The following is a 19,073-nucleotide window of genomic DNA, read 5'->3' as shown; positions in this document are numbered from 1 at the left end:
CCCTCTGGGCAAATCAGAGTGGCAATTAGTAAGACGGTGAATTCCACAATATGGCGGAATTTGACAATTTCGAGAATAGCGCGCGCGCGCGGGCACGCACGCACGCACGCACACGCGCACACACACACACACACACACACGCACACACACACACACACACACACACACACACACACACACACACACACACACACACACACACACACACACACACAAACACACACAAAGTCGGCTTTGTGTATAACTCATCGAAGTCAAAAAACGAAGCGTTTCGCTGTCCAAACAAGGTGGCAGCAGAGCAGAATGCTTGGAAACTCCATGGGAAGGTCTTCTGCACACAAGAAAACGCATAGTCACGCTTTCCCATGCGGCAAGGTTGAGATATACGCGATGTTTCCCGGAGGTTCGCACACGCAACGTGCTTCAAACACAGCTATATATGATTTCTTTAGCCTTTTTTCTCGTTGACGCAAGGCTGCGTCCAGTCGCTATCAAGTCCTCCAGATGGGTTCCGTTACTTTGGCTCGAAGAGCTCTGCCTTCTTTGCAGTAGCGTACAGTCTTCAATGCTAGGGGGTTGCGACCCGTTCATATATCGTTCGAGGTGCTCACTTAGTAGTTTTGAGAAAGTCCTGCAGTCGCCCACGTAATCTATTAGGAGATTTTTGCATTAATGTTTCCGTATAGTTTTGTCCCGCCGTGCGTAAGCAAGGCTTTCTTTCTAAAATAGCGAGTACAAGACGCCTGTCAACGTAAGCTGTGTTGCTTCGCGGGACGCTAAATGAAGGCCAACGGCAACGAAATTTCACGTCGCCTAATTTTTTTATAAGCGATTAGTGTGTACCACTGAAGCAATATTTGCAACTCCGGAGGGCTGGTAGTTCCATAGTGTTCTTGTTAGCAGCCTTTGAACAGCCCCCAAGCAGACGACACGGGCATCTGGTGGTCGTCGCTATGACTTAAATCCCAGCATGCCACATCCGGGTTTTTGTCAGCGTGCAGCTGATAGATGCTGGCACTGCCTTACCGCGGCGAGCGGTGATGACGGCGTTTCCTTTAAAGTTTTGTTATCAAGAATGGCTATTTTTGAGAGCTTTTCGTGACGCTTACGCTTGTATTTCAAATGTCAAATTTCGCACGGAGGCTTCTCTATGTCTACGTTATCCTAAAGTACGCTTTTTACGCAATCCAAAATTCCGTTGCAGTTGACCTTTAAAAACCTCGTCAACAAACCAACCGACTGCCAAGGTGTCACTTCGACAGGGGCGGCAGCTGGTTTGGGTTGGTGATGAGGTTGGTTTGTTGTATGGACTGTACTCGAAAGCCTGCTTGGGTGCTGTTCAAAGGGTGCTGTTCAGGAGCAGCTGATAATTCAGCTGCTCCTACTCAATCTTCAAGACCGGGGATACCGCTTATACATGTAATTCGCGGCTCCCATTTCAGTTAATTTTATTTGACTTAATTGTATTTCATGTTCGGACAGAGCGGAAAGTTTGGATCAATCAATCAATCAATCAATCAATCAATCAATCAATCAATCAATCAATCAATCAATCAATCAATCAATCAATCAATCAATCGGTTGATCGATCGATCAATCAACTTTCTTGAAGAATTATCAACTGGATGCACACCGAATTCAAACAACTCGCGTGCACATTTGCTCAATCCAAAATAACTGCGAAGGAAGAATAAAATCCGATAGTTTCTTTATTCAGCGACATAGGGCACTCTCCCCCGCCCTCAAACTTATCACAGCGCAAGGTTGAGCAGAACGCTTATTAATACCGTACGCGTTGGCACGTTCACATCAACAAATGGCAAAGACATAACGCTTTTCCACTGAAAGCAACAGGCACTTTGAACATCGCCACTTTGGGGCGATTTCGAGACGCACTCCCTAAACGCACGTACAAAAGCATCCTGCTATCAAGCGTTTACAGTCGAAAAAGTGGTGCCGAAAACACGCATAACTTCGTAAGACACAATCGGCCAGTGTGTTACGAGCACAGGCGTACGCACGATTGAGACAGGGGTGGCCAGGAGGTCATATGTCCACGGGGAAAGGCATATAGCCCTCACCACCTTTTCATCACCATTTAGCTCGCTTAAAACAACGCGAGAGCCACATTAGCCCTGCAGGGATTGTTATTTACCCTCCGTATACATAAATATTACGGCGAAAGATAGTTCAGCCTTTCAGTTGCGCACACTGTAAAATAATTTACACCCCTAAAAGTGAATAAGGGTGACAATTACACCATTACACCATTTTTGCGTGTAGTGGTGCGAGTTATAGACCGATTTACACCCATATTGACTTTTAAGAGCGTAATTTATTTTACAGTGTACCCCGGGAAGACGAGTGACTTTGAACAGCGAAACTTGTTAAATAATGGCGCCGCATAATGAGCACCAGCGCACCAATTCAATTCTCATGTTTCCCATACTGGGTCGGCCTCGTCTCGGCAATGTTAAGGTATACGTCCTCACTTGCGGTGTCGTCTTCTCGTCTCGTGTCCCGTCTACGTCTTGCGATGTTAACACCAGGATGGAAAACCAACAAGCCCAAGCTGCTATTCTATAGATAATTCTTGCCGCAGAAACGCGCGCCGCCTTACTCGCGCTTATTTCCGCAAGTGAAGACGTACCTCTACGCCTCACGCTGGATCGTCGGGGTGAGGGGTTTGTCGCGAGACCCGGTCCCCCTCTGCACCACACACCCACTCTCTCCTGCTTTCGCCTACGCCTATTTTTATGGCCCTGAGTGAAATCAAAGCGCTGACAACAACGTATACAGAAGTCATATAGGATAGCGCCGGAGCGGCGAATTTCGGACGAAAGCTCGCCCCAGAAAAGCCGCACACAATTTCTTGCTTTGTGTACCTTCTAACAACGAAGCAAGTAAAGAAACAACATTGGTGGGCTTCAGTGAGACAGCTTTGCCCAGGTAACAATAACGGTTCAAGTACTCGGACAGATAGCTTCGTAAAATAATTTGCTGTAGGAGTCGAGCACACGACGTCCGCTACTGAAGAATGCCCCGATGATCCTATATGCGTATACAAGCATGAACGCATCTCTTTGCTAAAACCGCAGAGCATTATAGGTTCAGGGCTCGCAACTTTAGAGCAAGCGACCATCTTGGGTCCAGTAACAGCAGGGTTGACGGGTGAGCGAAACACCCAGCACACATCACCGTTGGACACATTTGGAAACAGTTGTACCGATATACAAAACTCGAACACACTTTCACAAAATTTGTATTGCTAAAATGTTAAAGAGAGAAAAAAAAAAGAAAGTTGTGCAGAAACCATCGACGATGATTGCCAAGGTAAGCCGATAGCCGAACGCTTCTAGAAAGCTATTTGTTTTATTAAAGGAATGACGCGCTTGAATGCGTGCATTTGCCGAGTGAGAATTCTAGGCAACGATTGTTGTTTCACTCCGGCACGAGCGGCGGACCCTAACAATGAAGTTACATATGTATGCCATTTAAGCGCAGTGATACAATGCACCCTTTCTCCGGTATGCAAGTCAGGGTCATTATACTAGCCTTTGGCAACTAGAGCTCCAAAAGATATCAGGTAACCGTAGCAGAAAGTAGCAACCTATACGAATAGACTTGAGTTCCCATGGCCGCGTAGCTGAAAACACAGGAAAATTACCAATGTGGCGTATATGGCTCGGGGGGGGGGGGGGGGGGGGTCATAAGTTATAGCACATGGAGGCAGATTATGCGCCGAGGAGCATTCTCAGGGTACCATGACGCAGTTTGACTTTCCTATGCCAAGGGCAGGAAGGTTCGAGTCTGCGGGCACAATAAAAATATATATATACAAACGCTTCAGTGAAAAATTTCTGAGCGGATACCTATTCTTTAACTGAGCTTTTGCTGCATTTTATGGGCAAATGACCGGGGCCCACACGAGCAAGGCTTCGTTCATGAACAATGCCTATACGAAGTTTGAAAAGGATATTCTGGTGTGTGACAAACAGACAGTTTGTAGACACAGTGATATCGTTTGTACTCCTGCGTGGTATCACGCAACGCGCTTTGTACTTCCGGACCACTTCCTACCTTCGGGACGTTTTCCCCACTCTGCTGCTGTAAAGGACATAAACAGTGTCATCTGCACGCCTTTACCACGCGCGCCCCCAACTACTTTGATTCGATAACTTCTTTAGTCCTCACTTATATGCATCAGCTGCGTGTTTGCGAAAAAAATGGGGCGTCACGACAGATAGCACAGGCAAAGAGAGCAGACACTTTCCGTTCGATTCTTGCCGCATTGGACAATATAGCATTCGCCAAGTAAATTAGAAAAAAAAACATTGCTCAAATAAATCCCGTCGTCCGAGAAAATTCGCGGCAGTAGCTTGCATGGAATATATTCTGCCTGCACTAAAATTAACGGCACCTCTGACGCTTCTTTGCGACGACGTCATGCAGAACTCTTCCCTTCTTGCTCAGCAAAGTGCTATCAATAGGTTATATAAGGCGGTATAAACGCATTAAGCGGATAATACGACAAGGCGTGACTCCTACTGTACGTATACATAGACATGTTTATAGAACAGATATACTACATTCTGACCCGGGATGCTTTCACGTCGGCAGTACCTATAGCCTTTTCTTTCCTTGTTTTTAATCTTGAAATATTGATATAAAGCACCATAACTTTTTCTTGTTTTGGAACTGCAGCATTATAAGACCGTGGGCCACAAAGAACACAGTTGTACCATGGAATGAATGCAAGGCAACCGACCGCATTGTGCGTTACAGCCCTGTCCCTTGGAAGTGAGAAACGCAACAACATATCTGTAGCTCAAGTGATCATGTTTAACGTAAATGAAGGAGGAGAATGCTATTGGCTCCAGGTGGACCTATAGCCTCGCGATATGTCGTTCAGCGCAGCTAACCACCAGCTTACGAGCCTTCCAGCGCACGATGCCGCGTCGGCTTTCCCGACGCAACGCCCTATGTAATGTAAATGAAACGTAAACGAATCTGTGTTCACGGGTGTGTGGTTTAAATTCCACAATTACATATCCTCGAAAATTTCCACTTGAAATATTACTTAATTACTTTTTCGCAACTGAGGAGCTTATCTCTGAATATCGTACTTACTCACATTCGAACACAGCAAACAACGCGTTTCTTCCATATAGTCACTATACGGAGCAGTCTTTTTCAAGTTTCACGAAAAAAATAACAAAAATTGCCTGTTGCAGATAACGTGATTCCATTCCTTGAGCTGGACATTTGGAGAGGTGGACAAATCTTGCAGGAGAAATAGAAGCACGTATTCAACGGCTCAAACAAAATCACTAATTAACTTAATTACTTTACGGCACATATCGTTATTTAAGAATCGTAGCCGGCGATTTCTCAAGGCATACCGCTTGGAATGAATTTCCAGAATGACGCCAGTTTGGAGATATGCGCCATCAAACTTGCCGTAAAAATTCACTGTTGTTCTAGTTACTTTTTTTTAACAAGACACTATTTTATGCACTGAAGCACAAAAGTAACTGGAACGCCCATGTATTTCATCCCACACTTTCGGAAATACCTGGAAACTCGTGTCATTCTGGAAATCATTTCCAAGTGAGTACGCCTTGCAAACTTACCGGCTACAATTCGTAAATTGTAATATGTGTCTTAAAGTATTTAAGAAGTTAATAAGTCTATTTTCGTTAATTATTAGAATATGTTTCGATTTCTCGTGTTAGTGATATCCGCCTCTTCAGATAATTCAGCTCAAGGACAAGAATTATTCTATCTGGCACAGGGGACTTTAAAAAATTCCGGAACATTTAAACATGATCCCCCCCCCCCCCCCCCTACATCAACTCTATGCTCTACCATTTCCCCATATACCTTCCAGCTTTCCTTACCGTTTTCTTTTCTTTTGTGGCTTTGCTTTCAAGCACACCGTGAAAACATCGGATCTATAGGAATGCGTTCATAACAACACGCACACAACACAGCCACACACACGCAAAAAGAAAGTCTGTCTTGCTCCGCTCCAAAACGCATTAGCGACGATCATTCGGCTTTACCATCAAGGCACTATCCGTACAGCCTCGAAGGCCGCATACAGTAGGATCACGACAAATACACACTCAAAGGCGTAGCTGCGCTTCGGGCAAAAACGAACGCCAGAAGCCTCGGTCTTGCACCGTTCCATCGCGGTGAGCAAATAGTTCACACATGTTCTCTGGAGATCCATTCCACGCAGCCGCTCCTCCTGAATCGCGTTCGGTGTCGCCAGTTCCGTGCAGAACCGAGGAAACTGTGAGGGAGCGCTATAATGTAACTTTCGCGTGTCCTATAGCGCGGTACATATATTAGTTACACATCGGACGTAAACGTCTACCGAATTTTACGGATGTAATGCAGGTTCAGCAATTTGTGAGCACGCGGTGCAAGGCGCCTGCGGTGCAAGGCGCCTGCGAGACTAGAAAGTCTTTGACTGGAGAAACAGGTACGTGCATAGCATACATGGAGGCCAAATCGTACAGAGGTCCAACGCGCCATCTAGGCTGACTGGACTGGCATCAGCCGCATCTACTGCTTTGACAACGCTGCACGGATATACGACGACTTGGCGCTGCTTTGCGCTGTCGCTGAAGCGTGCGGCGCGCCTGCACGCATGCTCGACCCCGTTCTGTCCGCGTGAGCGAGGGCGTAACGCGTTGTGGCCCTAATTCGCGGCGACCATTAAACGAAAACGTACGTTTTGGCACAAAACTATATGGGTTATTTAATGCCGCGTTCGCCAAGCAAAAAACGCGCGACCCTCATTGCGTCACGGTTTGACTGACCAGACAGGGGAATCAATTGAATAGGCAACACTTGTGTTCGGAATGCTGCGTAATAATCGTGGCGTGACAACACTGCCCGCCGTTCGGTAGACCACGGACGTCGTCGCTGGCTGTTCAACACCGAACGGGCGCGGGTCTACCTCTGCGGATTATAGCATCCACACCGAATGCGCGATTACCGAAAGCTTGCATCGATACGCAGTTCCCTGCAACTTTGATGGCGGCCTCTGCTTCAGACCAGTCCAATACCCGCACTTTGACCGCGCGGCGCTGTCCTTTCCTTCTTACACACTGCTGCTTTCAATGCGTGGTCCGGTGACGTCATCCATACCGATGACCGTATGTACAGGACAGACCTGCGAGAGCCGACGTCTTCCAGCACGGTCCTCCGGGGAATGCATCGATCGCATGGTCGCACGTCCGCCGATCCTCCTGATCCTTGCATTCAATCTGCAAAGAACGAACAATGCCGACACAGCGTCCTTTCCTGCCGCCCAGCTGAGCGTTGCCCGGCGGGTGGATGGACATTTCGTTGCCTCTGCGCATGGCGCAAAGGGTTCACGAAGAGAAAGCGAACAGGCACGGCGCGCAGTGCTGGCTACAGGTCGGTCTCCTTGAGTCCGCCCAGTTCGCACAGCACTTGGCTGTCCAGGCTCACGACCGAGGATGCCCTGGAGGGGCTTACTGCAGCGCTGGCTGGCAGGGCCAGCAGGCCGTCGCCGTTCGGCGTGGGATGAACGGCGGCCGCGTTCCGTCGCCGCAGCTCGGCCTCCTTGGCGGCGTGGCTGCCGCAGCAGGTCAGCGAGCCGCAGTGCTTGGCCTGCGAGCACTGCAAGATGCACTGGGAGCCGCCCGTGTGCGTCTCCTGCGAGCGGGACCACGATAACGGAGATTTAGAAACGGTGAGCACGTGCGGACTGAGCAAGCTATAAACGGACTTTGCAGCTCAACCTTATGTACGTGCCATGACATCACCATACATTGCCACACGTGCGCGAAATCAGAACTGGGCGTAGGGTTCTTTTGTACACGCGTCTGTAAGCCGTGGGCTGAAGTTGGATGTTGATTGAGCTCTTCTTCGTTCCATCCTCATCTTTTTATGATTACGTCCATTATCACTATTTTGTACTCTGCTGTAGAACAAAGAAGAATGAAGTAACCGGTCGTACTTTCGACATCGATCGCTCCGCAGCAAATTATTGCGTTGAAATCGAACAGAGCAGCACCATCTAACCTCGAATTTTCTACATGAAAAAAAAAGAAAGAAAAGATACATTCACCATTATATTTAATCCAAACAATCCTTAAACGTCTTTTTGCTTCTCCTGTGGAGAGTGCCGGAGATTTCCGGTGGGGGTGCCTTGAATGGTACGAGCTAGCTCAATGCCGTTTTCCTTTCAAAGCATTAGATATTCGCTCGTTACAGCCCAGCTGGTTATCGTGATCCTTGCTAAATAGCTGACGAGGAGGACAAGGATGAGAACAAGAGGAGAACAAGGAACAGATGGAAGACCGTAATTGCCGTTTATTCGTAGCACTTAAGACTTCAAGGATATTACCGTGAGTTGGAACTTTATATTTGTTGTAATGTTAAACCGCCATATATATGTTGTCTTCGTTGTTCGAGTTAAGTCTGACGGCGGCTGTAACCACAGTAGCTACAGTCGATCGCAAATCTTCACCCTATATAGCTTGCGAGACACGCCGTGGTGAAGGGATGCAAATAATTTTTGGTTACGTGTAAGTATACTTGCAGCATACGTAAATCTAAGCACATGGCGACGCACAAGCGCTAGTGTGTGCCATCTCGTCCTGTCTGTGTGCCTTTCTCTGTCTAGACAAATTTGATCTAGCGCAATCCAAAGCCAGTGCCACGAGATGCATTTCTATTCCTATTGCCATTCGATTGCTAATGTCATTCAAGCGAAATTTTGCTATATGAGTTTTCGTCCATTCGTTTGGCGGAAACTTACAAGCACAACTTCAATAAGTCGCGGCTTGGATTTCCTGCCTCGGCGCACACAATTAACATGGGGGCGGTATATGTTAATGTTCTTACCTATATAGGAGCCTACGCTCTAGGGTCACTCGTAGTCCGCATAGCAGCGAACACGATCATGAATGCCTTCTAATGCAGCCAGTCTCGAATGTCTTGCGTTGCACTTCTATATACAGAGGATGACGTTCTGAACAACGCGCCTATAGATGTTACGTTCGGACGTAGAAATGGTCGGGAAATACCGCAAGATATGTTTGTTCGCAACACCTCATCCTGCTGCTATATGTATACATCACAGCAAACAACGTTTGCTGTATGGCCCATCGTAACTTGTGTCAGATTTCTCAGCTTGCTCTATCGTAACTGCAGTGTGTCGACCGCGTTGTACGGAGCGCGCGAACACGGTTATCCCCATGTCACCCCCGCACAGTTAGCTCGCCATCTGCCAAAAAAATGACCTTTAGTCGGTCCGACGAAAATTCTGTGTTGGAAAAAGCTGGATCTAGGGTGGACACAGAACTGAGAGAACGTTGATCAACATACACACAATATTATCACGATAGCCTTAAAAATACGCATGTTTATCTCGCTCTTGCGCAGCGAGCTATACACTGGCGGCAACGGAACTTAAAGACTATTCTCTGACGAGTCCAAAGGTTACGTTGGCCGAAGAAAGTGGTCTGCATGCACAAATCTCACTTAGCACGAAGGTGTGAAGATGTGGATCGTTATAAGTAAAGGGTGCCATGCACGATAAAGGCAGCTATAATACGTGCGCGACCATGCTTTCGTACATTTGTGCTCGCGCGTGCGTCCGTACATGTTACGCGAGGGCGCACGGCTGTACGTCGTGCAGTGCGTGCGTGCTTGCGAGACAGCTTATGCACGAGTCAGTAAAACACTTTCATGGAGTCTCTCCCCCCCCCCTCCCCCCACCGCCCTTCTCGTCCCCACAGAAAGAAAAAGAAAGGTAGATGAACGATGACAGCAAACATAAAAGTAGAAAGTAAAGCAAGTTGAATAAAAAGCAAGTGAATTCCCGCCTTAGTTATATATGCTCTAGTACGAGCTTAAATGCAATTAAGAAACACGTAAACTAAACGGGGAGTTAAAGCAACTCGCACGTGGAAAAACGGGCGCCACATGTGAAGCAGCGTTCTAAGCCGGGACGGGGCGACTACCGCATACATCTTCTACGGTTCAAGGCCTCCCTGGGGCAAAACTTTCTTTTATTGTTTATTTTTCTAAACGCCGGCTGCGAGGCACTTCGCTTTTATCGGACACTCTCAGGCCTGCGTAAGCATTTTAGTTATTTCTTTTTGTACACTCAGGGCAGATTCTACTGCGCCAGCACCAATGTCGCTATCTTATTATTATCACTTTTTTTCCCCTCAAAGGCCCTTTCGGCACTCGGGCTGTTGGGCCCTGCGTTGGAAAGGGTGAGCGCTGCGAAAGAGTTGGGATTCTTTTTTCTCACCCGTTAGGGGCGCGCAGAACGCTTACTGCAGGCGCGGCAGACGGTTTATTATACGCAACAGGGTTGATGATGTATGCGCGCGTCGTGCTTATCTGCGCTCCAGGCGACGGCAGCTCTGTTCACAAAGCCGAAACAGTACACAGAGAAGCTGCGGCGTCCGCGCAGCGTAAATGTGGGCCGGTATAATGTAAGGATTCTTTTCGCTCGATTCGACTCCTTTCTTATTATGCAACCGTTCGCGAACGGTTGATCATGGTGATAACGCAGGTGGAGTGCCACTGACGAAGCACGAGAAGGAATCGTATTAGAATATATAAAACCGGTACACTATCCCGACCAAGGTTATTTTTTAATTTTCTTCGTTATATATGTAGCCCCCAAATACAATCCTCCGATATAAATTCCTCCAAGAATAGCCTTCGACTTACAATTTACGCTCAACCCACCGTTTCGCAAGTGCGTTGTTTTGTAAGATGGCGGAGACGGCAGATTTCCTCTAGAATGCCGCTCGCTCCTTCGGGCTTATTTACACTCAAAACGTGAAACTTAAATGTAAAACTCTTTCTAGACCTGTCATGCTGAGACTGTAATCGTAGTCAGTAAAATGCCAGGAATCGTTGCCATGGCCTTTGCAAGCAGAGCGTCACAGAGCCATGCTTGAAGTACACACTGTTGTGGCTCGTGGTTGCGCTTAGGCCACGGCATCCTCGAGGCACAGGGATGAGTACGTCCGGGAGCAGAAGCGACAGAAAAGAGGGGTTATTCTACATATTTACAATGGCTCCAGATATGCAAGCCCACTCTATATATAGGAGCACTTTACATGTCTCGGCTCCCTATACATCTCTGAGCACACATCAGAACACGTCAGGCCACACCGCACCAAAAGTGCGTTTTTAAAACAGTCGTCTTCCCGAGGTGACTAGACTAGAGAATCTGATGACTGTGTCGCGACCAATCATAATCGTCGTATCGCTCGCAGAATCCCACCCATGACATCGCACCGTCCCGCCCGACTCCGCCTCCTATAGACCGTTTTTTTCATGGGCGCCACCATTGAACTGAACTGAACTTGTGGCCGTACCCTTTTGTAACGGGTGAGTAGTATTCCAACCTACTCAGGCCGAAGAAAGAAAAAATAATAAAAAGATAAAACAAAGAAGAAAGAAAGACACCGTTGTAAGAGAGAGAGAGAGAGAGAGTCGGTTCATTAGCGGCGCACGTCCACCACTCTGAGAGCCGTCTTTGCTAATGCCCCTAAATATCTTGTGTATGTGACGTATACGCTCGGCGCTGGTTTTTGGCGTTTGTTTTCGCGCTCGCGCGGTCTGTTAAGTGTGACGTGGCGTGTTCTACTAGGAAAACGGACCGTTTTCCAAGTAGACCTATCCAGACGGTCCTGTGAGACGTACTGAAGTGGTTTAAGTCGGCATGGCCAGACTTCCTGCTGCGTGGCGTAGAGGCCGATGGAGCACGCAGCGCGATGTGTGCGCGCGCGTTTGAGCCTACAATCACCATCGGATATCAGTTGTGTATTTCTGAAAATTCTATTCACTGATGTGACCTCATATCAGTATTCTCCTTTAGTTCTAAGCTGCGGTTTAGCAGCAATGAAACATACGCGACGATCGTAAAAGCGTGGGTACCGTTCTGCTACGGTATACAAGTTGTGCTGTTGAACTTTGAAAAGCGTTCAAACTGTTAGCTGTAGATTACATTACGTGACTATTTGGTTTGGTAGACGTGGTTTCCACTCATGAATAAACTACTTTTGGTTAGTAATAACAGCATACCTTACAGTGTGAATTACACTTGTCCAGCAAAACAACTGTTGACGAACTGCGCGAGCGTCAGAAGCAGTGGTAGACGCTGTATTACACATATCTTCGCTGTATAAAACACATGGTCCAAGCATGCGACATCGACGTTTATAATTTGTTTTTCTAGAAAGAGAATGACAACAGAGAATATATATATATATATATATATATATATATATATATATATATATATATATATATATATATATATATATATATATATATGTATCATGCTAGTTCACCAACCGCAGTGATCGCTGTGTTGAGCAGCGCCGTCGGCCTCATACAGGAGGCTTGCGCTTGCGTAGACACATCGTAGTGATTTCAAGTCTATTACACAAATATATGATAGCGCCTGGCGCTTAGAGGTTTCAGGGTTGCCTTAGGTTGGCCGTACACGAGCATGCGTTCTTATGTTTTAGTTCCTACGCCAAGCGATCAGATATAGAGCAGATTTTCCATTTCCTGGCAATACGAAGACGCCGGTTCTCTTCGTTGAATTAAAATCGATACACCCAAAATAGCTCACAACACGTACAACACCACGGCTGGTGACGCGCGTCACATGTTTGCGCCCCCAAGAGATATATTTCCGCACTCTGTAGTTACCGACGCACCCAAAGGCTGGAACCAGTGGGCAACACACCCACTGGTTCCCGATGACCTTGTATGAACGGACATTGCGTAAATTTCTCAAGCCGAAACATCTCGAAGTCGTTCCGCAGCACGCAACAGCAATACTTTCAAACAGCGCCGCGCCGGATCGCAGAAGCCAGAGAGGAGGAAAGGCCGCGCGCTCTTTCCTCCTCGCCCGATGAAAACATCTGTATGTTGCACCGAACACTACCGAAAACTTTCAGAGGCTGCCGAACACTTTCACCGTCAGGACTCCGGAAGTTTCAACATAAGATTATTCACGACAGTGCCTCGCTAAGTGCGAGTACGCACAACCGCATATAGTATACATACCTGACAGAACTCGGGCTGCACCGTGGTGGAGGTGATCCCCTGTTCGAGCAGGTAACGGTTCAGACGGTCGGCGACGGACGCATACACTGCGGGCGAGCCGAACACGATGTGCACCGTGGCGATCAGGTGCGTGTTGGTGAGCTGCCACAGGTGGAACTCGTGCACGTTCAGGATGGACGGGAACTGCAAGAGGGTCACTGGTCACGACCGCGATGGAAGACGGGCGAATCGGACGCACGAATTTGGAGCAATGACACGCACACAGACACATACGCACATAGACACGCACAAAGAAAGAAATAATTTTTAACGTGTTTCGCTCTCAAGTTCACTACCGACCATGTTAAGTACTGTACTCCACAACCAAAGGTTAGCGAACACAAAGACGTATAAGCTCATCATAACCGCGTTCGAAGCAGCTTGCGGTAAGTATAGTGTACGAAGTTAAAACGTGGATGACCCATCAACTGTATGCGACAGCGTTAACGCATGTTCAGTTACACCTTTTGAAAGGGAAATTAATGCGAGATTTAGAAAAAATTGAAAAAAGAAAGCTTTCCAAAAATAAATAATACCGGCTTTTCTTTAATATAGATATTGTCACGTGGTAGTGACGGTGAAGAAAGAAGCAATACGGTGGAATACAAAACTAGCTTTTATTGGGCGAACCTGTGCCCACAAAAACAGGCTACACTTATAGCACAACGATAGCGGCGAACACGGTCGGCGATCGTCGGAAAACTGATTAGCGGGTCAAGCGCGTCGGCTTTTATAGATCAGTCGTCGAATGTTCCAGATTAACTGATGGGACCCGCGTGTCTTCCACAAAGTTCTACACCATTCGTGTCACGCGATGAAATCTGATAACACAAGGTTCGGCGACAACAGACACGCGGATAGAAGCGTCGATAACTTTCCAGAAACGTCGGATACATGCAGGCGCGTCCCTCGCTGTGCGATTACAGTTGTTAAGCGGCGAAACGTGGTTGCCCGATAAAGATAAGTACACGTGTCAATATCAACGAATACATCACTGTGCGACGTTGCAGACAACAGTTACGCAGGTTATTAGATGTCTTAAATGCTGGCACCGCAAAGAATCCAAGATACCTATTCAATCCGATTCGACATCTGTGCTGGAAAGCCATGCGTTCGAGTGAAGACAAAAAACATCGGAGAATCGCGGCATGTAGCTAAGGCCTCACAAACGCGGCGTGCTCTTGCTCTCTATATCTCCTATCGCACATCAAACAAGTGTGTCGTTCACATTACAGAGAGGACATTGCAATTAACTCGAAAACAGCTCTGGAGGCGACTGTTCTGCATGTCTCAACAGGGCCGTGTTCACAGCAGTCCTGCGCGCAATCGTGCCTATTGCAAAATTATACAGCGAAACAATCTCTGCACAAGAAGGCCTCATCATGGTGACCTCGGACATCAACATTCATAGCCGGCGCTTTCGAGGGGAGATAAAAGAGTGACGGGTGGTGCTGCACAGCAGCGCATTCCCGCGAATACGATGCTGTTTTTACAGCAATACACTGCTGTACTGCTGTTAAGCGTTACGTGCGTTCCAGACAAGAACGTGAGCTACGTATACGCGAACCAGACGAAGCCGGCTTGAGTCGGCTTGTCCAGACGACAACTGGTAATCGGGTTCATGTAAACGCTACATAATCGGGCAGAGCGAGTGAACCTGCCTGCAAGGGCTCGTTGACAAGATGTATGTACACGCGGTCGGGTCGAGCTGGGTCAACTGGACTTCTGATTCGACCCGCTCGCGTCGAGTTCATGTAAGCGAAAATCGAACGGTAACCGCGAAGCATGATGAGAAGCTACAAGCGGCTCCGAATAGAGCACTTTGGTTCCCTAAGCAGCTTTTGTGAAATGACAGATGTGTAACATAATTACAGTCAGCTAAGAACAAATATGGACGAAATAAGACCACTCATTTTGCAATATATTCACGTCTATGCAAATAATAAGTAAGTCAAGCAACTTAATCTTGAGCGGTGACAACGTATTGCTCACCTCTTGCATAATCCTCTTCTGCATCGTGGTGACGTCGACGTTATGCGGAACGTTTTGAAGGAGGATGAGACCCGACTCTTTTACTACGCGAAGACAGAAAAGAAATGAAAGAAGCCGGGCATTAGAGAAGTAGTGCACCGTCGGATGACTCAAGGCAGATGTGTGACACCGAGTGAAAACGCGGAGCACCGCCCAATTCTCTGTCCCGGCAAACATCGGTATTGCACTTTATTTTCTAGTTGTTGTATTATTGCTTATGCAATGCACCTGGATCTGTCAGGCAAATACTTAGCACTGCGTGAGCCTGAACCGTCAAATTTCAGAGTCTCACTTCTTAAACGAGAGGACAAATTGCCTTGCGCCGGGACACCAAGAAATAAAATGCGAGTTAAGTGCAGCACGCGTTTCAATTGATGAAAGACACGACGCGTTACTAGGAGAAAGTACCGTTTCCTCCGTAAGAGTATGCACTACTTCTATCAAATATCCTCGCCACCCAACCGCGAGTCACTGCCTGGATATGCACACTGCTGGTATCTGGCTTGAAAAATGATTTAATAAATTTTATTAACAATAATTGAAACTACAAAGAATCATTGGGACCTTGTTAGGAACCATGGCCGACAAGGTACCGATATTAACTACACTACGGGCATTCAGAATAACGGCAGGTCAATATATATATATATATATATATATAAACTAGAAGAAAGGGGGTTAACCGAGGGGCCCGATTTTTATTAGTAATATCATGAGAAGCCAACAAACACTGACACCAAGGACAACATAGGGGAAATTACTTGTGCTTAATAAATGGAATGAAGAAACGATAAATTAATGGAAATTAAAGTGGATGAAAAAACAACTTGCCGCAGGTGGGAACCGAACCCACAACCTTCGCATTTCGCGTGCGATGCTCTACCAATTGAACTACAGCGGCGCTGTTTCCCTATCCACTTTCTTGGGTATTTATGTGTCCTAGTAGAACCCTGGGAGTGTTAGCCAGCGCCACCACTCACAGACCTTGGCGGCGGACGTGGAACGTCTTTGTTGCCGTGGCGTCACGAGAACGTGATTTCTCTGGGTGAAGGCAACTGGTCAATAAACCCACATATGCTACCTGAAGGCATCAATGTTGCCGGATTCGAGACCCTCGTTATGTAATGTAATGTAATAAATAATGTAATAATTAGAAGTAATGTAATAAACTAGAAGAAAGGGGGTTAACCAAGGGGCCCGATTTTTATTAGTAATATCATGAGAAGCCAACAAACACTGACACCAAGGACAACATAGGGGAAATTACTTGTGCTTAATAAATGGAATGAAGAAACGATAAATTAATGGAAATTAAAGTGGATGAAAAACAACTTGCTGCAGGTGGGAACCGAACCCACAACCTTCGCATTTCGCGTGCGATGCTCTACCAACTTTAATTTCCATTAATTTATCGTTTCTTCATTCCATTTATTAAGCACAAGTAATTTCCCCTATGTTGTCCTTGGTGTCAGTGTCTGTTGGCTTCTCATGATATATATATATATATATATATATATATATATATATATATATATATATATATATATATATATATATATATATATATATATATATATATATATATATATATATATATATATGACAGAGCAGACAGAACTCGAAGGGCTCAATATATATTGTGGAGATGCGCGACTCTCACGCGTCCCCTGATATGTTGTTTTCTCGCATAACTCCCGTATTCTGTTCTCCGGCTTTGCCGCGCGGCTTTACTGCGGCTGTCGGTATGCTTGCAGGGTAGTAAGAGAGATGGCGCGAGTGTTGCTCTGCTAACGACACCTAACGGCGGGGTTACTTGGGCGCAAAAAGGAGAAGGCTCTTGCTCTTTGGCTCGGAATCGGCGAGCGCGCGGACGTTCTGCGCGTGCGCCGATTTATGCTTCTGCGAGACCGTCTCGCGAGGCTTACCCCGGAATGGACGAACACGATCGTTCGAACGTGCCACCGTTCGCGTGACCGTACGCGTGAACGACCAAGCGTTGGTGTCCAGCATGGGGCGAACATATTCCCTCGCTATCCGGTCGCGGTGAGTCGGACTTCCGCGATTTGTCGCGCGCCCATCGGCATGTTTTGTGAATAGCAACTCGGCTAGCAGGCATTGGTCTATAAAAGGTGCTATGAATGCCCTTGTGATTGTTTGCACTACTGCGTTGTCGATCCTTTGTCCCAAGAGCACGGGTGAGAACCCCACAATATATGGCTAGAGCCGGAGGGAAATCGAGGGGCTCAATTTTGTTGATCAATACCATGTAAAGCCAACAGACGCGCCGGTTTTTTTTATGGTCTTGGTAACACGGCGTACATATTAAGGAAAAATTCTTTTTGATGTTTCAAAAGTTTCAAGGACTGCAAAAAACTGTGTGCGACATTGATAATGTTGTGCACAAGTTCCAAATAAGAGCAGCAGAAAATTCTAGTAGCTGCCTCCCGTATGTTACATACTGCGAGCAACAGATAAATTAAAACAACTTTTTTTATATTATGTTCGCAGGGAGCGGTTTGCGTTGACCTATCGCATACGCGGTTGTCCACATCACGCATGCTCTCGTTATACGCGCATGTACTCACTGCGCGGGTAGGAGGTGCATATGAGTATGGCCACGGCCACCACGGCTAGCACTGGGTCCACGTACCGCGGCAGCGCCCCCTTTCCGAAGTGCACGGCGCATGCGCAGCCCACCACGAGGAGGCAACCGCCGCACGTGCGCATCGCTTCCAGCAGGCACGAGCGCCAACCTGCGTGCAGCAGCGGCAAAAAGAAGGTTGCGCGAGCATCGTGTGCATACGACTCGGCATATAACAACGAACAGCAAGACCAACACGAGTTATCGACATTAAACATATTCAAGAAAGCGGAGACGGGATGGCGTATAATGTATAGACGTATATCGGAATACCGGAGTACGTATCTTTTTTTTTTCTCGGGGTGATAATTAAGTGAGCACGAAATGTTGGTTTCAGTTGTGAGTTTTGTTTTTTATTGTTCCTGTTTCATTGTTTTGGTCGATTTTCATGTGCTCCCTGACACAAATGTCATTCGTTCATAGTTGCGCATTTCTCGCGATACAGAGTAGTTTTGGTTCAAATGTTTTCGTTTTGATTCATTGCTGCCAGTGCTTTCCACTGGTTTATGTTGAAGGTTTTGTCGACAGGCAATGTAGGAATTATTACTGTGATGTTGGGTGAGATGTTTGGGGAGTGGGTGGAAGGAGGCCGACATTCCGTCAGGCATTAATTACCTTTATGTCTGCCTCCTAGGCAACCGTTCTGATGCCTAAATAAGATACTTTGACTTTGACATATCTGGTAACAGAGGCGCCGGTGACTACACCTCGCAACGTTGTGGTGAACCATAACGCGGCACCAACATTCTTGCACTATTTTCCGTATACAACTTTTCGATAAGAAAACAAGCAAAATACCTTCGCGATGATTATGCCTCTGCCGATGAGCTTGTAGCAGTCTATAATGGAGGGGGACACAATCCATCACAGCAAGGAATGCTTTCAGCGCTTTCCTTAGTGTAAACATGTCACGCGGTGTCACGAGATGGCGTCCTCGGCGTATATTCGGAAGCAATGTCCGTCGGCACAATGCAGACTCCGCTATATATACTGCACGATCTGCGGTGCCAGCCTCCCCTAACTTTTCGCAGCGCGCTATTCAACTGCCAAGCTCTACGCTGTTGTGCATGATTATTATGGCTATTACCCGTACGCAAGTGTGCGGGAACACAACTCGCGCTCGCAAATCGTAAGGGGGCTCGAAAGCAGTACACCTGGTTGTCTTTCCCGCAGACATTGTGACATTATCTCTGAGCCAGCTAGGGGATGTACGAGATTTGCAATTGTGGCACGGTTTAAGGACTGCATTTTTGTGCCCGCTCAGATG

General features: G+C 47.0%; 1 protein-coding gene across 2 annotated transcripts in view; it reads right to left on the bottom strand.

The window, feature by feature from the left end:
* Window positions 1-1,691: 1,691 nt before the first annotated feature.
* Window positions 1,692-19,073, bottom strand: part of LOC126536190 (proton-coupled zinc antiporter SLC30A1-like) — a 66,700-nt gene continuing 49,318 nt past the window's right edge. For both annotated transcript variants that reach the window (XM_050183078.3, XM_055073854.2), the window contains 4 exons: window positions 17,751-17,918; window positions 15,127-15,209; window positions 13,096-13,278; window positions 1,692-7,695 (listed from right to left, as the gene is read on the bottom strand). In XM_050183078.3, coding sequence (XP_050039035.1) covers window positions 7,429-7,695; window positions 13,096-13,278; window positions 15,127-15,209; window positions 17,751-17,918 — 701 coding nt within the window. In that variant the 3' untranslated portion in view covers window positions 1,692-7,428. The remainder of the gene's footprint in view (window positions 7,696-13,095; window positions 13,279-15,126; window positions 15,210-17,750; window positions 17,919-19,073) is intronic.

This window comes from Dermacentor andersoni, chromosome 4, assembly GCF_023375885.2.
Source record: "Dermacentor andersoni chromosome 4, qqDerAnde1_hic_scaffold, whole genome shotgun sequence".
Classification (NCBI taxonomy): Eukaryota; Metazoa; Arthropoda; class Arachnida; order Ixodida; family Ixodidae; genus Dermacentor; species Dermacentor andersoni.
The sequence above is the reverse complement of the archived record's forward strand: the minus strand, read 5'-3'. Positions and strand labels throughout refer to the sequence as shown.